Source organism: Herpailurus yagouaroundi, unplaced genomic scaffold (genome assembly GCF_014898765.1).
Source record: "Herpailurus yagouaroundi ecotype Mexico unplaced genomic scaffold, PumYag 139, whole genome shotgun sequence".
Classification (NCBI taxonomy): Eukaryota; Metazoa; Chordata; class Mammalia; order Carnivora; family Felidae; genus Herpailurus; species Herpailurus yagouaroundi.
Genome location: NW_024412394.1, coordinates 20301810 through 20324850, shown reverse-complemented (window position 1 = coordinate 20324850; position 23041 = coordinate 20301810). Strand labels below are relative to the sequence as shown.

Sequence of the window (23041 nt, the reverse complement as noted above, 5' to 3'; positions counted from 1 at the left end):
GGGGAACTAAGTGCATAGAACTGCTTCTGATGAAGCTGCAATGATTAATGGAGAAAGAATCCGCAGCTACACTCACCGTTCTGTGCTCGGCTTCCTTACATTTTCAACTCGTATGGCTTATCTAATCAGGACACCTTTGGGCACAAAAGCACAGAAAAGTTCCACAATGAAAATTCAGATGACAGAGTGTCCAGAAGTTGAAGACCATGGATAGCCCACCGTTGTAATAATAATTGGCCATGCTCACTTACTGATCAGCTTTGCTTTTTCATTTATGAGTTTGCCATTTAAGATGCCAGTGAATTATTAAAAGATTTTATCCTTTCCCAACTGTTATGAGGATGCTATTTTTTGTTTCTCTGACTATAGAGAACTAAAATAAAAATTAGATGCAAATTAGTGCCAATTTAGCTTACTTTTTAGAATCTCGAGTACTGAACTGTGAAATGGTTGTGATAAAAGTCTATTTATTCTTTCTGACTCATGGCATCAGGTTGCTGTTTTCAGGGGTAAATATGTTATATTTCCAAATACAGCTTTGCAACTCGTTTTAAATAGACCTTATACAAAGTGTACTGGCTTCTAAAATTGTGTGTGTGTGTGTGTGTGTGTGTGTGTGTGTGTGTGTGTGTGTGTTAACACTCTACTTCCATTGTTAGCCTCTAAGATTTCCCGTTACTTAACCAGTGATGGGGTTCAGGCCAGGCTGCCTCAGAATATGCCACTTTGACATACAGATTACTTTGAATTAAAGTTGTTTGAGAATAGCCAGTACAATGACACTCCTCTCTGTCCCCCTGAAAAAAGCAAATTAATCTCCTATGTGAAAAGTACCCTCCTTGAACCAGGAAATAAACAGACATTCTGATCACCAGGGATGGGATATTCAGGGCTGAGAAAATGATGTAAACAAGGTCTGTTTAGTTTCTTCACTAATTAGTACCCAAACTTAGGTTTCTTTGTCTTGTCAATTCTTCAGAAATTTATGTACGTACGTATGTATGTATGTACATATGTATGTATGCATTTATTTATTTATTTATATTGTCTAGAGGTATAAAAGCTGCCTGCTTCAGTCCCCTGTTTGAGTCTCATATTCTTATGGGGCCCCTGTATATACATAATTCAATTTGTTTTTCTGTTGCTCTGTCCTTTTTAATTTAATTATTACACCAGCCAAAAGAACCAAGAGAGGAGGTGTGAATTTTCTCTCCCAGACACCATCTTCTTTAGAGCACAGGCCATTACACAGTATAATGAGTAAACTACCATAAAGAATAGTTATTTCCTATGGAGAGTTACTTTCCTTTTTAGTTAAGATTGCAAGTTAGGTTAAAACAAATGAAAAGAAACAAAATGTTAGTTTTTTGAGAGAAACAATTAATCTATTTCCATTGCTTTTGGCAAATTATCAGCAAGATTTGAATAAAGACAGCACTATTTGCCTGAAAACAAAATCATGAAAACGGTAAATTGGTATTTCCATTGCAATTTTTGGTCTGAAATCCTCATTTGTTAAAGACAGAAACTACTTCATTTCTACAAAGGAATACCATGAACTTTTAAGACAAGCACTGTTACACTTTTGTGAACTATCAAAGTCAAAAAGAATACTATTTTGAGAGAAAGAAAAAGACAGCCAGAGAACCTTAAAGTCATTTAGCTACTCTGCTGTCCTCTGTAAGTGTTTTTATATACTTAGTGATATGAAGGAAGCAGAAGCAGGGAGCCTGGGGTGAAACAAGAAAATAGGCACATTATAATAACAATGTGGAGAGACAAAGATTCCACTGTCACAGAGAACCTTACTTTGCTTAATTTCAATTTAAGGGGTTACTTAAGTGCACGGCCTTATGGAAATTTAATGATATGTTATGGTTCATCTGAACTTGTCAGTTGGCCCCAAGCTGCGATAATCAACTTTTCAATGTCAGATTCATTTACTCCTCGAAGAATCCTGAAATAGCCATTCTCTCCCCATGACTTTCCCCAGGAATTGGCAGCAATCTGCAGAAAAGAAAGAGAGAGAGAGAGAGAGAGAGAAGATGAATATCATAGTTGGATATTTAATCCTGACTATAAAAACACAAGGAACTCACATAGCTTTAAATGCTTTTGACTTGTTATAGATCACAATTATTAAGAGCCTAAATATTTTCTAAATAAGAATAAAACAGTTATATTATTTATCAGTTACTTTAATATGCATGCACACTCAAGTTCACAATAACTAGAATTGGTATAAAACCTCTCAGTTCCCATGCGTATAATGGTAACATATATTTGTAATGCCATATCAAAAGATGTCAGACAAGCTGCAATTATAGTGTCTCCTATGTGATTTGCTCCGTGCTAAGCACCAGGGGAACAAAGATAAATAATATCTTATTCTGTGTTCAGGGAGCTTAAGCTAAACTAATGAAGGACAACAACATAAGCCAAGTACTCGGGTAGAACTATGCACAGGGTGCTACTGAAGACAGCTGAGGGGCATCTCATTTATTTGGGTGGTTCAGAAAAGTCATCATGGAAGAAGTGCTATATTGATCCATATTAAAACCTGGGAATAAATGAACCAGATAAAAACAGGAGGAAAGGAGATTCAGGTAAAGGAAAACAGTAAAAGCATAAACAACAGCAAAGCATGGAGCAGCATGAAGCCCTGAAATGAAGCAATGAAATTATTGTAATTAGATCATAACAGAAGCAGGCTGGTGGGTTATGAGGCTGAAAGGGAGTTAAGGAAATACATACTGAGAAAATAATGGTGAAAATGATGACAAGGTCTTAAGGTGCTTCCAGTAGGAGAGCAAGGTGGACACATTTATATTTTGATATATTACTCCATGTGATATGAGAAGGATGGATTTAAGAGAGTAAACACAAGAGGCAGGGAGACTAGCTAGTAAACTAGCCAGTAAGTCTGATGTCTTCACAGGGGCGGGAGGACTAGGAAGAGAAATAGAGAAAGTATTTGAGAAATATTCAGGAAGTAAATTCAACAAGAATTAAACATTTTCTTTCTACTTTTATTTTTTATTTTAAAATATGAGATTAACTAAGAAGTTAGACTAGGTCCAGAATGTCTCCTGGGGTTTAGAGCTTGCCTGAATAACTGTTTGGGGTAGGGGGTGAAAAACATTAATGGAGTATATAACGATTAACCTGAAGACTGGAAGGGAGTTGGTTGACCATAAGTAAATGTAGCAGAAAAAGCCCTGAAGGATATATTCCCAAAAGTGGGATTACTGGATCATATGGTAATTCTATTTTTTAATTTTCTGAGGGAACTCCAAATTGTTTTCCACAGTGCCCACACCAATTTCCATTCCCATCAACAGTGCATGAGTGTCCCTTTTTCCTCACATCCTCGCTAACACTTGTTTTCTCCTGTCTTTTTGATATTAGTTATTCTAACAGGTGCGAAGTAACATTTCATTGTGGTTTTAATTTTCATTTCCCTGATGACTAATGATATTGAATACATTTTAACCTATCTATTGGCCATTTGTATTATTTCAGGGAGAAATTGTCTATTCACGTCTTTTGCCCATTTTTAGTTGGATTATGTGTGGTTTTTGCTATTAAGTTGCATGAGTTCCTATATATATATTTTGTATAGTAACCCCGTATCAGATAGAGGGTTTGCAAATGTTTCCTCCCATTGGTTGCCTTTTTAGTTTACTTACTGTTTTGCTGGGCAGAAGCCCTTGTTCCACTCGTTGATTTTTGCTTTTATCTTTACATCTTCGATGTCATATCCAAACAATCTTTGTAAGGATCAACATCAAGGAGATTTTCCCCTGTGTTTTCTTCCTCTATCTTCGTAATTTCTAGTCTTACATTTAAGTCTTTCATCCATCTTGAGTTCATTTTTATGAGTGGAGTACAATAGGGTTTCAATTCCATTCTTCTGCATATGGTTAAACACCAGTGATTGAAAAGACTATCCTTTCTCCATTGACTCTTCTTGGTCTTTTTGTCAAATATTAGTTGATTATATGTAAGTGGGTTTTTTCCTGGGCTCTTGATCTTGTTCTATGTGTGTCCGTGTGTCTATTCTTATGCCAGTAATGTACTGTTTTGACTATTAAAATTTTGAAGTAAAATTTGAAATCAAAATTTGTGATGCCTCCAGTAATCTTTCTCAGGATTACTTTGGCAGTTCAGAGTCTCTTGTGGCTCCAAACAACTTTTAGGATATTTTTCATTTTTGTGAAAATTGTCATTGGAAGTTTGATAGGGATTGCATTGAATTTATAGATGGTTTTGGGTAGTATGGACATTTTAACAATATTAATTCTTTTGATCCATGAACCTGGGATATCATTTCATTATTTGTGTCTTTAATTTCTTTTATAAATTTCTTATAATTTTTATTATACAGATCTTTCACATCCTTGGTTAAGTGCATACTAAGTATACATATTTTTTATTTTATCATAAATGAAACATTTTTTAGAATAGTTCACCGTTAGTATATAAAAATACAACTGATTTTTGTATGTTGATTTTGTATCCTGCCACTTTGTTGATTTATTAATTCTAATAGTTTTTTTTGATGGAGTCTTTAGGATTTTATATATATATGATCATATGATCTGCAAAGAGAGGCAGTTTATTTCTTCTATTCTGATTTGGATGCCTTTTGTTTCTTTCTCTTGTCTAATTGCTCTTTCTAGGACTTCCAGTACTATCTTGAATAGGATAAGAGTGGACATCTTTGTTTTGTTCCTGATCATAGGGTGAATGCTTTCAATCTTTCACTATTGAATATTTACTCTGTGTTTATCACATATGGCCTTTATTATGTTGAGGTATATTCCTTCTAAACCCAATTTTTGAGATTTTTTAATCAGTAAAGAATGTGAATTTTGTCAAATGCTTTGTCTATATCTATTGAGATGATCATATAATTTTTATCTTTCATTTTATTAATGTAATGTATCACACTTATTGATTTGCTTATGCCAAACCACACTTACACCCCAGGCATGAATCCTTTTGTTCACAATTATGATCAATTTAATGTACTGTTGAATTCAGTTTGCTAGTACTATTTTGGGGAGGGAGGGGATTTTTGAATCTTTATTCATCAGGGATATTTTATTTTCTTGTAGTGACCTTTTCTGGCTTTGGTATCAGGGTAATGCTGGCCTTGTAAAAAGAGTTGCAGAGGGTTCCCTCCTCTTCAAATTTTTGAAAAAGTTTGATAAGGATTTGGTGTTAATTTTTTAAATGTTTGCATTTAAATTCCAGTTAGTTAACATACAATTTAATATCAGTTTCAGGTATACAATATAGTGATTCAATACTTTGATACAACACCTGGTGCTCATCACAACAAGTGCACTCCTTAATCCCCATCACCTATTTTCCCATCACCCCATCCACCTCCCCTCTGATAACTATCAGTTTGTTGTCTATAGTTAAGAGTCTGTTTCTTAGTTTGACCTCTCCCTTTTTCCCCTTTGCTCATTTGTTTTGTTTTTTAAATTCTACACATGAGTAAAATGATTTGGTATTTGTCTTTCTCTCGCTGACTTTTTCCTTATCATAATACTCTCTAGCTATAAAGCAAATGGCAAGAATTCATTCTTTTTTCATGGTTAATATTCCATTACACATATATAGCACATATTTTTTATCTATTTATTGATGGACACTGGGCTGTTTCCATAATTTGGCTATTGTAGATAATGCTGCTATAAACATTGGGGTTCATGTATCCCTTTGAATTAGTATTTTTGTATTCTTTAGGTAAATACCTAGTAGTGTAATTGCTGGATCACAGGGTAGTTCTATTTTTAACTTTTGAGAACTCTCCATACTGTTTTCCCGAGTAGCTGCACCAGTTTGAATTCCCACCAAACAGTGCAAGAGGGTTCCCATTTCTCCACATCCTCACTAACATTTGTTGTTTCTTGTGTTGTTGATTTTAGCCATTCTGATGGTGTGAAGTGATATTTGATGGTAGTTTTGGTTTACAGTTCCATAATGACTAGCGCTATTGAGCACGTTTCATGTACTTGTTGGCCATTTTTATATCTTCTTTGGAACTAAGCGTATTCAGATTCTTTGCTGTTTTTAATCTCATTATTTGTTTTCTTGCTACTGAATTGTATGAGTTCCTTAAATATTTTGGATATCAACCCCTTGTCAAATACATAATTTACAAGTAATTTCTCCATTCCAGGTTGACTTTTATTGTTACTTTTGGTTTTGTTTTTGTCTTGCTGTGTGGAAGCTTTCTAGTTTGATGTAATCCACTTGTTTATTTTTGTTTTTGCCACTTGTGCTTTTGGTGTCCTATCCTAGAAGTCATTGCAAAGATCAATGTTAAGGAGTGCTGCCCTGTTGTCTTCACAGTTTCAGGTCTTACACTTAAATCTTTAACCCATTTTGTGTTAATTTTTGTAAATGGTGTGAAAAAGGGGTCCACTTTCATTCTTTTGCTTGTGAATACACTTTGCTCAACATCATTTATTAAAGATATCCTTTCCCCAGCCAGCCGTCAGTTAGGCTATTTTTTCTGAGGTTAACCTATCATTTAAAAAGCTCTACCATTTTTAAATTTTCCTTTTTATCATTTACTTTCAATTGTTTTATTATTAAATGCCTGGGCATAGTTTTTTAGTTTTTTGTTTTTTGTTTTTTGTTTTTTTTATTTCTCCTTCCTGGAGTTTATTGAGCTCTCTGAATTTTTGGGTTCATGTCCTTCAGTTTTGGAAAACTATTGGCTATTAAGTTTTTAAATATCGGGGCACCTGGGTGGCTCAGTCGGTTAAGGGTCCGACTTCAGCTCAGGTCATGATCTGGCAGTCGGTGATTTCGAGCCCCTCATTGGGCTCTGTGCTGACAGCTCAGAGCCTGGAGCTTGTTTCCGATTCTTTGTCTCCCTCCCTCTCTGACCCTCCCCCGTTCACGCTCTGTCTCTCTCTGTCTCAAAAATAAATAAACGTTAAAAAAATTTAAATAAATAAATAAATATTGATTCTGACTCATTCTCTCCCTCTCTCTCTCCCTTTCTCTCTCTCTCTTAATCCTTCTGAGAATACAATTACAAGTCTGTTAAACTGTTGATTGTGTCCTACCCTTTGTATTCACATTGTTCTGTATTTCGTTCTTTCATTGTTTTTCTCTGTGTACTACAAATTTCATTGACTTTTATTTAAGATCAGTAATTCTGTTTGCCATTTAACCCATCCAGCAAGTTCTTAATTTCAAACATTGCACTCACAAATTCAATAATTCATTTATATATATATTTAAGTCCTTTGTTAAAAGTCTCCATCTTTCATGGGGCACCTGCATAGCTCAATCAGTTAAGCAGCTGACTTCAACTCAGGTCATGATCTTGTGGTTTGTGAGTTTGGGCCCCATGTTGGGCTCTGCACTGACAGCTTGGAGCCTTCTTTGGATTCTGTGTCTCCTTCTATCTCCACCCCTCCACTGCTCACACTCCGTCTTTCTGTCTCTCAAAAAAATGAATATTAATTTTTTTAAGTCTCGATCTTTCATCCATATTTTTAAAATGATTTTTACAATGGCTCTTTTAAAGCCAACATCTAAAGTATTATCTATTGATAGTTTTTCCCCTTAGTTATTGGTCACATTTTTCTCCTTCACATATTTCAGAATTTTTAAATGTAAGCTGGACATGTTGTCCTAATAATTATAGATTGACCTGGGTATTATTTTCCTAAGAAGTTTAGCCCTTTCTTCTCCTAAAGAGATATGGTGAGGAATTAATCACCTCAATTTGTGCAGAAACTGAGTCAGGTCAGGGCTGGAGATAAGCTTGTGTTAAACTCATTCCACTCCTGGTTTTCTTCCTATATTTGGGGTTTATGCCTATGATGTGTGTGTTTCAGGCTCTCTTCCAGTGGGACTCCTACTACAATATCTTCAAGGCTGCAGATTTCACTCTGCCTTCTCATTCCCCTCCTTAGCTACTGACACTGTTCTAGCAACTTATTAAATATTCCATGGAAAGAGATGGCTTTGTGTTTGGGGTTCATCTAAATTCTAATTCAGCTGGATTTTCTATCTCCCAGAGGTCTCTCTCTCTCTCTCTCTCTCTCCTTATTTGAAATGTAACCTTCAGCTTAAACCCAGACCTACCGAATGTTCACAGTATGGAAAATCGTCCCCATATTCAGCTCTCTCGTTTCTATAAAAATATGGTTTGGTATCTGTCTTTCTCTATGTTTTCACTCTTATGTGGATCCTGAGAAACTTAACAGGAACCCATGGGGGAGGGGAAGGAAAAAAAAAGAGGTTAGAGTGGGAGAGAGCCAAAGCATAAGAGACTCTTAAAAAATGAGAACAAACTGAGGGCTGATGGGGGGGTGGGAGGGAGGAGAGGGTGGGTGATGGGTATTGAAGAGGGCATCTTTTGGGATGAGCACTGGGTATTGTATGGAAACCAATTTGACAATAAATTTCATATATTTAAAAAAATAAAAATAAAATAAAAATATGGTTTGGAAAATTAATTCTGATACTATTTTCAACTTATTTAGTGGTATATATGGCTTATTGTTATGTATTAAATTTTACTCAGTAGTGGAAGTCGTCTACTTTTTAAATTTTTAATTTACTATATCATAGGCCTACATGTAAATATTTTAAAATGTTCATATATAATTGTGGGGCAATAAAACTTTTCTGAACTTCTCAGTGCTCTTGCAAAAAAAAACCCTCTAATCTACTGGTGCACAAAGGGTGTATATGATATAGAGACACAGAATATTTGCTTTCACTTCTGTCAGAAATATTTTATCTTCACATTCAATGAGAATTAGATCTGTAGCCATTTGTCTAGTTAATTGATCTGATCCAAAAGGGTAATAAAACTTCTCTTATCTCCCCAAGAGGGCCAAAGAGTCAGAGACCAGACAAGGTCTTAAATTAAGCCCCATGGTGCCAGGGGTACTGGAACATTATCTCTCTTGGTTTTTACATGTTAAAAAAGGATGAAGTTCAGCATTTGGAGACATTATCTGTATTTATCTGACCCTTGCAAAGACATATTTATATTCCTAAGGGAAAGGGTAAGAACATAGGGCCCTTTCCATCCCATTTTAATAGAATATTTTTTTTTTCCTTGCAGGAAAGGAGGAGGTTGCCTGTCTCTACTATATAAATGGAGAAAATCCATTGTTGTCTCTCCCTCATTTATGAGGTATCAGCTGCTACTTGTATGGAAAAACATTGTTGCCTCTTATGACTGCCAGACTGAAGTGTGAGGACTTATGTGGTGACATCTGGCTACTGATCTAGATGTAAGCATCAGTAAAGTACTCTTTTCTTCTGACCTATGTTTCTTAATTCAAGTAGGATAACATCTCAGACCCTTCATAATTCTTGCAAAACAGTAGTACTAAATAAGAATTTCATATTTTAATTAACCCAAATATTAATTTTTATGTAAAATGAAAACTATTTTAGTGACCTGACTGATTTTTCCTGATTGCATAGATCAATGTTATTCATTCGGTCAAGCAACAAGCATTGCGTAGATACCCATTATGTACCAGTCACTCTGCTCTGTCCTTTGGATACAGTAGTTAGTAAGGCAGACACAATACTGGCCCAAGATGAGGATACAGTTAGGTGGAGAAAATATTCAACTTAATTCAATTCAATTCAATTCAATAAAATGTTCAATTTAATAAAATATGATAATTTTTAAATTTGATTCTTATATTCCTACCACTGATATTAATCAATTTATCTAAAAGAGTCACAGCAGAAAGAAATCCTGATTTTATGCCCATGAAATAGTTTTCTTAGAAAATTTTAGATAAGTAGTAAGTTCAGAATTGATAGGAATTGCAACAAAAGTAATCTAAAAGGATGGCATGCATGTATGTGTTGAATATATGAGAATGAGCGAGTATATGTACATTTGTGTATGTCTGTGTATGTGTGTGTCTGTGTGTGCATGCATGTGCATGTATGTGTACACCATCCATGAGGCTCTATCTCCATGAGGTTGAAGGTGAGAGGGTCACAGAAAGTTGTTTGTTTGTTTGTTTGTTTGTTTGCACTTTCATTCATATTCACTCCACAAATAGCTATCAGGTGTATCAGGTGCTAAATGCTAAAAACTGTTGTGAATTCAATACATTAACCAAATTATTTGTTTTTGCCTGTAAATATTATATTATTATGATACTGATATTATGATACTGAATACCTGTTTAAACTCATTTAGTAGTAATCCTATATAGAAGCTTAATTGTAGGCATTCAAACAACATATCTCCTTTCACAAATTATGAATTTTAGCTATGTAGCATTAATGTTAATTATTGGCTACTGCAAACTTTATTTTCATGAAGATAATGATATTTAAGAAAGTTAAGGTTATTTTAAGTTTATTTATTTTGAGACAGAGAGCACGTGAGCGAGAGCAGGGGAGGGGCAGAGAGAGAGAGAGAGAGAGAGAGAGGAAGAGAGAATCCCACACATGCTCCACACTGTCAGTACAAAGCCCAATGCAGGGCTCAAACTCACCAATCATGAGATCATGACCTGAACTGAAATCAAGAGTCAGATGCTTAACTGACTGAGCCACCCAGGTGCTCCAAGAAATCTCAGTTTAAATACAAAGCATCATTTTACTTAAAAGCAAAATACTTCCATTTGTCAACAAGACAAATATAAGAGGTGACCACATATGAGTCACTCTGATGACTATCACTCCTAATATTTAGGTCTATAAGTTATAATATGCCCTCTACTGTATATATTCAAATTCAAATTTCATAATAATTACCATTACCTATTCATTCTATTTCTGCCTTTTTGCAGAAATTAAAATTAAAATGCATATAATATAAGGACCTGGAACAATTCATCAAAGTTCATTGTAATTAATCGGATATTTGAGATAATATGTTCCAGTCCTCTTTAAAATGTTTCTTATGTGTAACCTTCTATTAACTTTTATACTAGACATTGTTTCTTTCTCAGTGAAGGAACATGTATTTGTTATAATTGGCAAAAGCAAAAATAAAGCACTTTATCACTATGGGAAATATGTATACTTTATATCAATACCTAATATTGATACTAACATTACAAAGGTACCATCCATAGCAAAAATAATGTGAGAACACAAAACTGACATATGATAGAAGGCTAGCCATTACTTTAACATGGATGATAACAAAACAAAATGTTTTCCTGTTGATTCTTGCTTTGAAGAAAAAACACTTTTTCTTCTTCTATAATGTGAAATAAGAGGAACTGAGGAAAACTGTTACTTTAATACAAATGATTATAAAGAATTTTCTGCTGGAGAAAATACCATTATTACAAACAGTATCACTGTAACTTAGAGTGACTAAATGACACAAACCAGGAGGTAGAAACACAGATGATTCTAAAATAGGCACATCACAGTAGAAATGCAGTTGGAAAGAGGTACCTACCCAGAATTTTTCTTTCCGTCCTTGTGCCCCTTTCAGTGTGCCCCATCTACAGATAATAATAAAAAATATTGACATGGTTAAAAATGTTTGATTTGCATTTTGATAAAATGTTTCCACCTTGTTTTACTATGGAAGTGCCATCATTGTCCTACAAAAATGTGCCTGCATAGTTTTCATTTTTACCATAACCTTATTTACTTGCTCACAATATACTCCTTTATGTCCAAATGGCTTAAAATCATACTCATTTGTCAAAGAAAATAAACTGTAGGACAACTGGGGCATGGAGGTTTTTAAAGTATTTAAAGATGTCTCCCCTTCACATCTAGCTCCCTGAAACTCTACTCTAAATGGCATAAACTAAAAATCTCCAAGACTGCCAACAAGCATAATATAAATACAGATGAATGTCCTAAATAAAAGAATTTTTCATGAAATATGTATATGTGTGTATTATTTTACAAAATGGGTGGGTACTTAATGTGGACTTTCTGTTCACACATGTATATATGGAAAGCCAATGTTTTACTCCTAGTACTGGTCCATTTTCAGTGTGGCATGTAACAACCCACAAAGAATCCAAACTTCCCAAATATCTCATGTTTTCTCTTGACTAAATCCAGTGATGGAGATGTTAGTAACATGTTCTGTCTACTAATGACATAACAAGACTTGTCTGATATCACAGAGTGGGAGGTGTTAAGCACAGGCTCCAAATCCCATGTTCTTCTTCATGTTATATTTCTCTCTAATGATTGTTTCTCTCTAATAAATATACAGTCCCCAACTGCAGCATGTCCTGAACAGCAACAGTGTTATGTGGAGGAAACATGTGGACTACCACATTCATGTGCTGTGATGGATTGGGAGACGACGATTCTGCCCGCATACAGCCCTGCCAGTCCATCTCTAGTAGTTCATATCTCAACATCAGAGTTCCTTAAAGTTAAATCCCTGTATCCTATATCTGGAAGAGATACACATCCATTCAAATATTTTCAACATGTCCATTTACCAGAAAGCTGTTTTTAATAGGGTACAGAATAAAATGATGGCACCATAGCACAGAGGTATTGCCTTAAGAAGGCAGGTTTATGGTGGAGATCATGGCATTGAAGAAAATACATTAATGCATTCAGATCATTTGACACAAAAAAAGGAGGGGAAAAAATGATGTGGAAGTTGGGTAACATTGAAGAACAACTTTTCTTCATTTTTTTTCCGATTGAGGCTAGGAGTGGTCATTGCCCTGGTCCCCATCTCTCTCTTGGTTTTCTGCTACACACAGGGATAGTAGACTGGAATAGTTTAAGGTTTCAAATATTCTGGGAAGTTTAATGTGTAAATTCAAGCTAGTTTAATTCTGAAAAACATTTTGCAGGGTTTTTTTAAATTAATTTTTTAATTTTTTTAATTATTTTAAGAGAGAGATAGAGAACAAGCAGGAGAGGGGCACAGAGAGAGGGAAAGACAGAATCTCAAGCAAGCTCCACACTGTCAGCCCAGAGACCAATGCAGGGTCTGAATTCACAAACCATGAGATCATGTCCTGAGCTAAAGTCAAGAGTCGGACGCTTAACTGACTGGGCCACTCAGGTGCCCCTATTCTGCAGTTTTAAAATTGTATTTACATCCTTGTAACTCTTGTATAAAAAGCTATCACCAGTGAAAATCATAAGTGCCTCCAGATCTTCAAAGGTCATTCAGTACTTCAGGGAGTAGGTCATATCTGAAACTTCAAGTTGCCCATTTTCTACTCATTCATCATAACTATCCTAACAATTTCAGAAAGCATTTACCTCAATCAAACTTCCTTCCAGGTGCTCCGGCTACTAGTTACTTTAGCTATTTATATAAAATACAAGAAAAAATTAGATGTATCTAAGGACATCTAAGATGTATCTCTCCAAAATAAAACAGGCAGGAGAGGAATCCCATACCTGAGATTCCACCAAATATGGTGAGAAGTTCAGGGCACTTTGGTTTGAGGAAAGATAGAGCCTTCTAAGAAAGCAAGCCCAAGCAAAAAAGAGGTATCCAGACAGGACAAACTTGATCCAGTAATTAAGCCGTGATCAAGAAACAGTAGGAATTGGGGCATCTGGGTGGCTCAGTCAGTTAAGTGTCCTACTTGGGCTCAAGTCATGATCTCATGGTTCGTGGGTTCAAGCCCCACACTGACAGCTGGGAGCCTGGCGTCTGCTTTGGATTCTGTGTCTTCCTCTCTCTCTCTCTCTGCCCCTCCCTCATGTGTGCTCTCTCTCTCTCTCAAAAATAAATAAAGAAACATTAAAAAAAGGCAGGAGGAACAATTGAAAGGATAATTCTCTGTCACTCAGATCTGTCCAAGCTCAGCTCTCACACTGGATTCAGGTAAATTTAAAAACCAGAGATGGCTACTGCACTACACCTACATATTGCATAAAACACACTAAATACCACTCAGAAGGGAATACCCCAAATGTGTCCTTCCCCTTTTCTAAGATCTTTCTAACTTCTTGGGCTCCAACGCATTGAGGACTGTGCATGGGAAGACAAAGTAGTCCTCGATAGAGGGAGGTAAAAAGACACACAAGAATAATACGCCCTAAGATGAGTACTGCATTTGTTGTCTAGTCCATTTCAGATGCCCCTTCGCACTCCCAGAACTACTGAGACACTGGGGACAGAAAATCGACAACTGCACCATGGGGTTAAGATTCAGCAAAATAATAACTACACATAATTCCACTACCAACAGATCAGAGACTAAATTTAAGGAAACAGAACATTTTCTCACAAGGGAGAAGACACTTAAGAATGTAATTGTTTGTCTTATTCTAGTATCACCAAACAAATCAGGAGTCGGAGGCTTAACTGAGCCACCCAGGCTAAACTCAAGTTAAACTACCTCAGTTTGGAGACATCTAAGAAATACAAATGACTATTTCAACTTTTGTTCAATGGCTCGTGTTTTTCATACATTCCCTACATTTTGTTGAGATTATCTAAATAATATTTTCAATGATATAATAGCAATAATTCTTGTTTTGCAAATCTATCAATGTCTTGGGGTTGCTATACGCCTCAGGAAACACTACTGCTTGTTACAACTTTACAGGCATTAGTTGAAATACTTTTGTAGCTCAGAGAGAATGCCAACATTCAGAGTATTACAAACAGTCTCAAAATGGACAGAGAAGAAAATGAAGTCTTGAAATAGAGGTGAGAGAGGAAGAAGAAAGGAAGGCCGCTGACTTTCAGAGTTTCAGAAACTAGGATGCTTGTGAAAGGAAATTATATACAAAAGATACTAACCATTATGCAAAATTCAGATAAAGAGAAAATATCACACCTCACCAAGGAAGCTATTGTACAGTTCCCTATGTTACAGCCTCTATGTCAAGTGACAAGCAAGGTCCATCCATCATCGGGTCTAATGTTTGCACTGCAAATTTCAGTTATCTTTTCTTGCCTGTATCTTTTTTACACAGTTTCTAAGATGGTAATCAACCCATAAAGTCGCAGTGGGGTATTACAGAGAAATACACCTATGGGTTGTTTTCTAAATATCTCATGGCCTCTGAAAGGCTGGGAAAGATCACTTTGCCCTAGGAGAATTCCCACTGCTATCATAGCAAATTCATGTAATTAAAACCTTTACCCAAACAAAAATAAAGGTTAATTGGTACAAAGCAAGAAGACTACTTATATTGTTCATTTATAGGAGAGAGTTCCTCTCTTCTTGGTCTATGAAGGGCATCTCTCTCTCTCTCTCTCTCTCTCTCTCTCTCTCCCTCCCTCCCTCCCTCCCTCCCTCTCTCTCTTTCTCTCTGTATATATGTATATGTATATAGTTACAGTTATATTTCTGAATTGTGGTACTAGACTTTGGCTTGCCATTATACCAGTAGGCTGAAATTTCTAGAAATAGTATTTATTTTCACAGATATCCTCTTGTAAACCAATGGCTATCTTTGAAGACATAAGGGTCTTCATTACATTCATACAGACTCTGAATTATTTATACTCTTCTTTATTCAGTTATACAATTTCATTTTAAGGACTATTCATAAACATTTTAGTTAGACCAGGACCATAACCTTAATCTGTTGAGAATGTTTCCTTAACCCTGCTAATTTAAAACAAATTATACAATAGGGTCACAAGTTTCAAAGATCTTGATAGTAGCTTTTCTTCAAAAACTTCTACTTCACATGAACTTTAGATTGTTCTTCTGCATTTTTCTACCCCATTAAGTTAAATTGTTCCAATTATTTGAGACCCACTAATACTTCTTTTCTCACAAACTTTAGTGACATCTGGAAAAATGCTACTATTGAGAAAAATCTGGGCAACTATTGTACTGCATTTGTTGAGGATGCCTGAGAATGGATGGTGAGTCTATGTTTACATGTCTCACTTCAAGCATGTGATCATTTAAGCTCTTCCTGTTGTATTCATCTTATTTGCCCACTTTTAGATAGCTCTGGAAATACTACTTTTTGCCTAATATCAAGAGTCTTTCTAGAGAGACCATAAATTCTGTGGAGTGAAACTTAAACCCCATTAAAGAATGATGTAAAATTTTGTATCGCTCAGGTACTAATGTTATGAATTTCATTATACATGTTCTCTTTAACAAGGATTTTGTTATTTTCAGATAACTGTGCTAATCAATACTACATTTTTCTGACAACCATATTTTAAGCTATTTCTAGATACTAAAATTATTGGATCTGGATAACTACTATAACTACTTTGAATAGGATTTTAAATCATAGTGTTGCTGTTGCTGTTGCTGTTGTTGCTGTTGTTGTTTGTCCCTTGGTTTGGGTTGATTTTTTTGTTTGAGGGCCATACATTCAGTGGTGGCCATATTGGATATGGTAACTAAGAGACCCGAAGGTACAAATTTCTTAAAGTAATATGTATATTCCCATAAATATCTCTTTCAAAAAAAAAAAAAAGCACAGGGTGTCTTGTGTACTTCATGCACTTATTTCTGCCTTTATTCAGCAAACTATTGTGCAGTACAAAGAAGATATATCTGTTGCCTTCAAGAAGCTGACAATCTAATGAGAGTGATTGTTTCAATTATTTAAGACCCATTGATACTTATTTTCTCTAAAAATTGCGTGACACCTGGGAAAATGCTTGTTTTGAAAAAATCCGGGCTGCTCTCATACCACGTTCCCTGAGGATGTCTGAGACCTATTGGCTTCCAGTACGGAATGAGAAATATATCTAACGGGAGGCAAATGAAACATAAGTAGAAAATAATGTGAACCCAAAATTCATTTGAATCCATAACTGCTGCTTTTATAAAAGCACGTTTTATTTTTTTTTTTCTATTGGTTGCAGACATAGAAATTAGCTGTCTGCAGAAGGCAAAGACGGCTGCCTTCACAGAACTGAGTAGAAATTCTTGAGGTACAAAAGGAAGTGTAGAGTTTTAGGCACAGTAAGTGCAAAGTCAACCAAGAGCCAGTAAAACTTCATCTTAGCCTATTCTAAGAGCAGCACTTAGTCCTGTGGGACTGGAGAACAGTGAAGGGAGCAGCAGGAAATCAAGTTAGGAAAGCACATTTAGCTCAGGCCATCATGAGAACATATAACCACCAACCTTAGCATTTATAAAGTTGGGGCCAAGAGTCGTTCTAATATGGTAATGACATCATCCAGATATTCTTTCAGAGAGACAACGGTGGTGTTAGCATGGGAGATAGATTCCAGAGGAAGGAAGGTAGCATTAGATGAATGTTGGTCATTAATGCAAGATATAATGAAATTCTGAATGAGAATGTAAGACCCATAAGTGAAATATTGTTCATTCTTTTAACACCTGTATCTCCAACACCTAGAACAGTGACTGACATTCAGAGTCAACCCTAAATATATATTTGTTGAGCAAGTGAATTGAACTACACTGGCAGCAAGTGAATTGAAGTGAATTGAATGAACAGGAGGACACATATTCAAGAGCTATTTTGGAGATAAAAGTGGTGGATAGTATTATGCTAAGTGAAACAAGTCAGTCAGAGAAAGACAAATACCATAGGGTTTCACTCATATGTGGAATTGAAGAAACAAAACAAACGAACATAGGGGTAAAAAGTAGAGAAGCAAACCAAGACTCTTAGCTATAGGGAAGAAACAGATGGGGAGGTGGGCCAGGGTTGTGGGGGAGGGTAGATTAAATAGGTGATGGGGATTAAGGAGGGCACTTGTGACAAGCACCGGGTGTTGTAGGTAAGTGATGAATCACTGAATTGTACACCTGAAAATAATAGTACACTGTGTGTTAACTAACTGGAATTTAAACAAAAAGTTTAAAAAAGTGATGGAATTTGTTGGCCAGTTCGTATTGATAGAAAGGGAGAAGAAAGAGTCGAGATTAACTCTAGGATTTCAATGTTGAATGAACAGGTGCATCCAAAGTGGTGTTATGTGTGCACTTCACATTGCACAGAGATGTGTTCCTGATGATCAGGTCAACGTGTCATTGCCTAAGACTGTAATTACAGAGTGGCTTCATCTACTTTTGAGTTCTCTCTACTTACAGTGATTCTGCATATTAACCTTTAAATTCATGACTTTTCAGGGTTTCTGACAGGTAAAATACTGTAAGAACCAAGGAAAGCTTATTATATAAAGAAATTGTGAAAGAACCTTTCTAAAGATTGTGGAATTCTTCTCTGAGAATATTATCTCTTAACTCACATGTCAAGATCACCTCTGTTCAAGAATCAAGTTTTTTAAAGCAGATCCAACATTCATCTAAGAATCTGGAGTTACAAGGAAAAAAAAAGTTTTATTTTATATTGATGGTAGGTGTAATACACTGTAGCAGAATCATCTAGACCGAAATGTTGCAATGCATCCGACAATTTACCACTTCTGGGATCCCAGCCCAGTCTATTCTGGACCCAGTAGACTGACAATAGGAATTCAAATTCATGTTTTCTGGGCAGACCAATTCTGTATTAGTGATTATAGATCCACACAGATAAAAAAGAAAGTTTTGGACAGTGAATGTGTAAAGAAATCTTATGCAGTACATCCTACTAGAACAGGAAATTTAGGAGGAAAACAGGGAACAAATATATAAGAGAGCCTGATATGGAACCCTTCTTATTAAGGAAATGAAAGTCAGATAGGATATAAGTATAAAAAAAACACCAGAGGAGCCTCAAACCACTAACAATGATATGACTACTCTGGATATAGAATTTTGTTTTTAAAGGTGAGATTGTAGATAGATAGACTCTCAGCTCCCTTTACACAAACATTTGGAAGATTAGTACAGTAAGAATGAGGCAAAGATAAGCAGACTTTTGTTGCCTTATGAATGTTCTACCAGAGACACTTTGTAACTTCATTCAGAAAAATACTCAGGCCTAGTGAGTATAGCAATGTTGAACAAGATAGAGAGCTTTAGGGGGTACTAATTAATGCTAGCTCAAAGATGAAACAAAATAGAGTGTACGGGAAAGCAAAATCAGTTGAGGGCATTCCCCATCTCCCTTCATTTTCCATTGAAGCAAAATTAAATCAAGTCAGGTTTACTCAATCTAAGACCAGATACTTGTATTGATATGTTCTGCCAAGGGACTACCAATTTTGTCATAGTTTGGAGAAGCAGATGGAGATTTGTGAAAAATCAAATATTTTTTGCATGAAAATGTCAGAGACGATTGTGTATTCCTAATATTAATTAATCATTTTACCAATACTATTTACTGAGTTGCTGCTATATTGCTTATCCTATCCTATCCTGATATTTCAGGAAGCGAAAATATTGCAAGTATAATACCACACATAATTTGACCTATAAAAAGGAGTACAGAAGAAAATAACAACACAGTTGTGCCCAGATATGCTCTGGTCATAATGGTCTGCTGGGGTACTAAAAGAACGAAAGCCCTGTATATAATATATTGACAGAATACAGGTAAAGATGTTCACAATCATGTGAAATGTACTTAGGAGAGAGAGTACCATCATCAACAATGACAATTAACTAAGGTAGTATCTTATGAAGATAAACTTCTAGGGAAAACTTCAGTCCTTTGATGTTAGGAGTAGAAATGGTTGATCTTCTCATAAAATCTCAGCACTTAGGGAGACTTGGAGATTATAGTATAATCCAGGCTATGACTCAAGCTAAATTTGACCCACTGCCTGTTTCATAAATAAAGTTTTATGGGAAAAATAAAGCTCATTTATTTACATATTATCTCTGTGAGCTAATGGCAGAGTTGAGTTGTCAAGACCAAAAGGCACAAAGAATTAATCTGACTCTCCTCCAATTTCTTTTTTTTTAACTTTATGCATTTAATTTGAGAGACAGAGAGGGGGGGGGGGGCAGAGAGAGAGGGAGAGAGAGAGAATCGCAAGCAGGCTCCCTGCTGTCAGTGTGGAGCTGGGCATGGGGCTCAATCCCACAAACCAGAGATCATGACCTGAGCCGAAATCAGGAGTTAGACACTTCACCAACTGAGCCATCCAGGTGCCCCTCCACTCCAATTTCTTTGCTTCATAGGTAAAGTAACTAAGGCTCAAAGAGGTTAAGTAACATTTCAAACTATACGGTAAGTGAATAAATTGGTACAAGCACAACTAATAACACAAGCAGTAAACAACAGAACTAGCAAAAGACAGAAATGGGTGGAATCATTTATAGTTGAAATGAGAGAAGGCATACAGGCCTTGAATAGCGTGTAGGTAATGCCAAGAGAAAAGGAGCACAGGCCTGAGAAAAGAGCATGAAATAACGCCTAGAGCTACTCTGTGCGCATTCAAAGAGGTATCACGAAAGGTTTGGAAGGAGGAGGATTGTAAACCACCATAAAAAGGTAAAACTCGTGATGGTGAATAAAGACAGATTAAAATGGAAAAGTATAGGGTTGAAGGCACAAAGAACAGTTTGGCCATTATAACAATATTCCAGTCAATGTTGCGTTCATCATACCCAATCATCTCACTTGTATCCTGAAATTTAATGAATATAATCATAACAATAATGGGGCTGGAAAATAATATTTACTGCATTCATTTGAGGCTCAAAATAAATCATCAAAGCTGTCACTTAATATCACAAGTAGTATCTATTCAGAAATTTATATTTAAATTTATATTTCTGCAACCTTTCCCTTTTTATTGTAATGTAGACTTGGCCTGACTTTCTTTTTAGTCTTACTAAAGTAGTCTGTTATATCCTACATGTTTCTGTTTAGAGAAGACATTGTAAATTGCCATAGCAACACATGCCTTTTAACAAAACCTGCCAATCCATTCATTCATCAGAATTGTCATATGTATCATATTCCTGGAACACAGGATAAAATCTTGATCCTAGATTCTGAAGAGGTAAGCGTTTAATAATTTGCTTTCTAAAAATTACAGTGATTACCCTGAAAGTGCTCTCTGTTTCAAGGAACAACTGTTCCATACTCCAGCTGACAGAAAGAAGTCAGAAGCCGCTGTACTTCCTATTCCTGATATCCCCTCCCCCATCACACATCTCTAGAAATCCATAAACATTTATTTTACTTAACCTCCACGTAAATTCTGTCACATTTGAAATTTTGAGGGGAACACCTACCAAAGAAGGTATTAGTTTATAAAACAAAATCACAAAAAAGAATTGAAGCTAAATTTAGAAGGAAGCACTTTACTGGGAGCTAGTAAAATGCCATCACATAGGCCCCCCAAGCTCGAAGTATCCGCAGACATTAACACTCATTCACCAAGAAGGTAAAGTATACTTTCCCGATTACTAAAAGCCATTCTCAGCCTTGGCATAACCCATTGCTCCAGTTCTTCATAAATCTAATAAATTGCCTATAATCATTTCCCTCAGTGGAACCATTTGTTTATGTACTGTCTTTCCTTCATGTTTACCAACAAAGAAATTATTCTTTCCAAGCACGCTGATTTTACACAATCCAGTAGAGTTAAAGGGTCTGTGACCAAACTCCTACTACTTATATGGCCTTCTTGGTACAAAAACAATCATATTATCTAAGGCCATGACACTTTTATCACATTTACCAAAGAAATTAATCATTTGCTCTTACAATCACATTTCTCCTTCCCATCTCATCCTTATTCACCTACTTGTGTTCCCCAAGTAAACTGGATCAAAAAAATTTTCTTAATAATAAATTGAAATAGTAAGTGTAAAGGGGTATATCATAAGTAAGTACTCATTAATGCCATACTTAAATCAGCTCCAAATTATAGTTTTTATTTTATTTTATTTTTTTTAATTTTTTTTCAACGTTTATTTTTTATTTATTTTTGGGACAGAGAGAGACAGAGCATGAACGGGGGAGGGGCAGAGAGAGAGGGAGACACAGAAACAGAAACAGGCCCCGACGCGGGGCTCGAACTCACGGACCGCGAGATCGTGACCTGGCTGAAGTCGGACGCTTAACCGACTGCGCCACCCAGGTGCCCCTCAAATTATAGTTTTTAAAAATAACTCTGAAAACAGGTTCAGAGTAATTAAAAAAAAAAAAAAAGAAAAGTATGAACTTAAAAAAAATTAAACAAAGCATGAAGTGAGTAGTCGACTAGGTGGCACACAGGCTGTGTCATATTTAATCCTGTCTTTTGATTAAATTATTGTCCAATGAAATAGATGAGCAAACAGATGTATAGAGATTAAGTAACTTGCCAGATATCACCCAAAGAGAAGGACAGCATTAGCATTTGTATCTAAATTTGACTCCAAAACACAGTTCTTTATGCTCTGTAGCATTACCCCCACAAACTGTACTGAAGCAAAAATGATTTTAGAGACCTTTAAGTGTATATGTGAGTATGGGTGTGTGTATGTGTGTGTGTGTGTGTGTGTATGTATGTACATATACAATGTAATATATGTTTTATTTTTTTAGTGTTTATTTGTTTTTGAAGGAGAGAGACAGAGCATGAGCAGGGGTCAGGCAGAGAGAGAGGGAGACATAGAATCTGAATCAGGCTCCAGGCTCTGAGCTGTCAGCACAGAGCCTGATATAAGACTTGAACTCACAAACCACGAGATCACAACCTGAGCCTGACTCGGAGCTTAACTGACTGAGCCACCCCAGCACCCCTATTATATATGTTTTATAAACCATGTTCTTATGTATGTCAAGTGAGCTTTCTAAGAATTTATTTATTTTATTTTAATTTAATTTAATTTTATTTTTTTTACATTTATTTATTTTTGAGAGAGAAAGAGAGAGACTGAGTGCAAGCTGGGGAGGGGTAGAGAGAGAGGGAGACACAGAATCTGAAGCAAGCTCTGAGCTGTCCTCACAGAGTGCAACACAGGGCTGGAATTCATGAACCGTGAGATCATAACCTTAGCTGAAGTCCCACGCTTAAGAAACTGAGCCACCCAGGCGCCCCTCTAAGAATTCTTTTTAAAACAATGCTCCTACCATGCCTGCACCTAAATAAGAATTGGGCTTTTTTTTTTTTTTTTTTTTTTTTTTTTTGGCTACTGTTGTTTTGTTTTATAAAAGGTCAGTTTGTAGTAATAGCAGTTATAGAGTAGAATGGACCTGGTCAGTGTTTGAGATGTCAAATCAATGAGACACCAATGTCAAACAAGAGAAAACAAAC

General features: G+C 35.9%; 1 protein-coding gene across 1 annotated transcript in view; it reads right to left on the bottom strand.

The window, feature by feature from the left end:
* Window positions 1-1342: 1342 nt before the first annotated feature.
* The window catches only part of TINAG (tubulointerstitial nephritis antigen), an 83732-nt gene continuing 62033 nt past the window's right edge, over window positions 1343-23041 (bottom strand). Inside the window, exons 10-11 of the mRNA XM_040473786.1 lie at window positions 11444-11489; window positions 1343-2007 (exon numbers count right to left, since the gene is read on the bottom strand). Of these exons, the coding sequence (XP_040329720.1) occupies window positions 1873-2007; window positions 11444-11489 (181 nt within the window). The 3' untranslated portion in view covers window positions 1343-1872. The remainder of the gene's footprint in view (window positions 2008-11443; window positions 11490-23041) is intronic.